General features: G+C 38.9%; 1 protein-coding gene across 1 annotated transcript; it reads left to right on the plus strand.

Moving 5' to 3' along the window:
- Positions 1-448: 448 nt before the first annotated feature.
- LOC130867957 (60S ribosomal protein L27-like) lies at positions 449-923 on the plus strand. The gene has a single exon (XM_057760180.1). It carries the CDS (start codon positions 476-478, stop codon positions 884-886), a length of 411 nt encoding a protein of 136 aa, XP_057616163.1. The 5' UTR covers positions 449-475; the 3' UTR covers positions 887-923.
- Positions 924-3,118: the final 2,195 nt, after the last annotated feature.

Below are 3,118 nucleotides of genomic sequence, written 5' to 3' on the forward strand. Positions count from 1 at the left end.
CTTCTCTGCTTTGCAACTCCTAAAATGTGTGTAGAGACATCATACTGATTTAAACAGCTCTCCAAAGTCTTCTGGAATAACTCTAAATGATGTGCCCAGTACCTTGCTAAGAATTTTACTCCAGACAGAGAAACATAATGTGAAGCTCATGGGAGGAAAATGCTAGCAATTCCGAAATGAAAGAGATTTAGTTATAATGGAGCTCAAGAATGAAAACTACTCACATAGAGATGTCCTTAGAGGAATGGAAGGAACTGGATGAGGACGGGAGGATTTTGTAAACCATTCCAGCTACTAGAACTATGCAAAACAAAAGGGCAGATGAGTTTGCTAGTTTCTTCATAGTGAATTTTAATACTTAGTCAACAATAAGTAAATGGAAATGCTTCATTTTATATTGATTTATTGTGTATTTTACTGACAGTTAATATACTGTGGTAGCCTTTCTGCTGGGAACCGGCTGCTCGCTGTCGAAATGGGCAAGTTCATGAAACCCGGGAAAGTGGTGCTCGTCCTGGCTGGACGCTACTCGGGACGCAAAGCCGTCATCGTGAAGAACATTGATGATGGCACCTCAGACCGCCCTTACAGTCATGCCCTGGTGGCTGGAATTGACCGCTATCCCCGAAAAGTGACGGCTGCCATGGGCAAGAAAAAAGTCGCCAAGAGATCCAAGATCAAGTCCTTTGTGAAGGTTTATAACTACAACCACCTGATGCCCACAAGGTACTCTGTGGACATCCCCCTGGACAAAACTGTTGTCAACAAGGATGTCTTTAGGGACCCAGCCCTGAAAAGAAAGGCAAGGCGGGAAGCCAAGGTCAAATTTGAGAAACGATACAAGACAGGGAAGAACAAATGGTTTTTCCAGAAGCTTCGCTTTTAGGTATATTTTTGTTTACATCATTAAAGTTTAAAAAACAAAAAAAATAAAACAAAAAAAAATATACTGTGGTATACTATTTTACCCACATCTTTCTTTCTTTTCTTTTTTTCTTTTTCTTTTCTTTCTTTCTTTCTTTCTTTCTTTCTTTCTTTCTTTCTTTCTTTTTTTTTTTTTCTTAGAATCGAGAGGTCTGTTTGGTCATGTCAAAGCAGCCAAACAGCCCAGAGTTTATTTCAGAATCTGTTTTTTTACAGATTAAGGGCAGATGGCAGAACAAAGAGCAGCCCAGTCAGCTACCCACCTCCCTGCACTGTCCTTGGGAGAAAGCTCAAGGAGGTTTATATCGCTCACGTGAATTCTGCGAGCAGCAAGCAGTTTCTTTTTTCTATCTGGATGTGCCCTCAGCTGGCATGCACTAAGTTTGTGTATCAGTAGATAATGTGTTCTTTTCTCATGGGCAAAATGCTCTTTCCCATGGGCTTAATCAGAACATTCTCACAGCCTTCAAAGATGCAGGCAGAGCAGGCACACTTGAACTCAAATGACTTTTAAGTCAGAATTGACTCCAGATGGAAACTGAGTCACATGTGGGCTCCAATATCTTTAGAGTTGAATAAAATTCTACTATGTCGACATACTACACCTTCGTTTTTATTTTTTCTCTGATAATTCTTTATTACTTTATAGATAATAGGAAACAAAATTTCCACTTCCACAGGGATGTCCCCAGCTAGGACCCTGGGCAGTGGAGGAGAGGGTACCTGAACTGACCTTGTCCCGTAATCAGACTGATGACTTTCCTGAATATCACCATAGAACCTTCGTCTGGCGAGAGATGGAGATAGAGACAGAGACCCACATGGGAGCACTGGACTGAGCTCCCAAGGTCCAGTTGAAGAGCATAAGGAGGGAGAATATGACCAAGGAAGCCAGGACCAGGAGAGGTTGTTCCACCCGCTGAGACAGTGTGCAGGATCTAATGGGAGCTCACCAAATCCAGCTGGACTGGGACTGAACGAGCATGGGATCAAACTGGTCCCTCTGAATGTGGCTGACAATGGGGGTTGATTGAGAAGCCAAAGATAATGGCACTGGGATTTGTCTCTACTGCATGTACTGGCATTTTGGGATCCTATTCTATCTGGATGCACACCTTTCTAAGCCTGGATGTAGGGGGGAGGGCCTTGGACTTCCCTCAGGGAAAGGTACTCTGCCCTATCTTAGGACAGGAGGGTGAGTGGGGGAGCAGGAGGAAAGTGGGAGGAGGGGAGGAAGTGGAAATTACCCATATCTTTCTATGCTTGTTTATTTATAACTTATTGAAAATAGCGAGATTTAAGGTACAAGAGCATATGCATTCCATTTGTTCCTAGAAATTTGGTATCTGGTTTCAAAATGGTTGACAAATTAAGCCTAATTTAATGTTCCATCATTCGGGGAACTAAGCTAAAGATCAGATATGTTCAAAAATATTCTTTCAATTTATAGGAAATTTTTATCCCAAAAATTCATCTGAACCTTATGAGTCTAAATGCAAGCATGAGAGACCTGTTTTGAGAAAACGTATGACTATTGTTTCCTTCTGTTAGAAACAAAGCTAACAGTAATGAGAACCTCGTGTTAACAACAGTTCATGAAATCGGTGGAAAAGCAGCAGAGTACAGAATATTAGCTCTGACTCTTTCCCTTATTTGCTGCTCACTAGGTGGCATGGATAAACCTCTTAATCCTTCAGAGCCTTGGATTTTCTTTTCCATGAAATATGCATAATAATGGGATCATAAGATTGAAATGAAGATCAAACTGTGAAATATAAAAAGTTGTTGTCAAACATTGGATTAAGCTATTACCAAATATTAATTAATACTAATTACTACAAAACATTTAGTAATCTATTCAAGTATTAAGCTACTTTCACAAAGAATATATTATGTTTTACTTTATAACCAATGAGTATTTCTTCATAGGCATTTAAAATTGAAAGTGTATATGAAATGACCTATTCCAACTGTCAGTTAAATTCCTCCAGAATATAGTTTAAGGAGCACTTTTATTTAGTTAATGTAAAAAATATAATTGTGACACATTAAAAATTAGAAAATTGTATAAAAAACTACAAATCAGTCTCATTAATACCAGTAAAGTTTTTGAAATTATATTAGAAAGCAGAGTCCATTAAAAATTAAAATTAAAAATTATAAAGAAATGACCTATGACCAAATGGAACTTTTT

Source organism: Chionomys nivalis, chromosome X (assembly GCF_950005125.1).
Source record: "Chionomys nivalis chromosome X, mChiNiv1.1, whole genome shotgun sequence".
NCBI lineage: Eukaryota > Metazoa > Chordata > Mammalia > Rodentia > Cricetidae > Chionomys > Chionomys nivalis.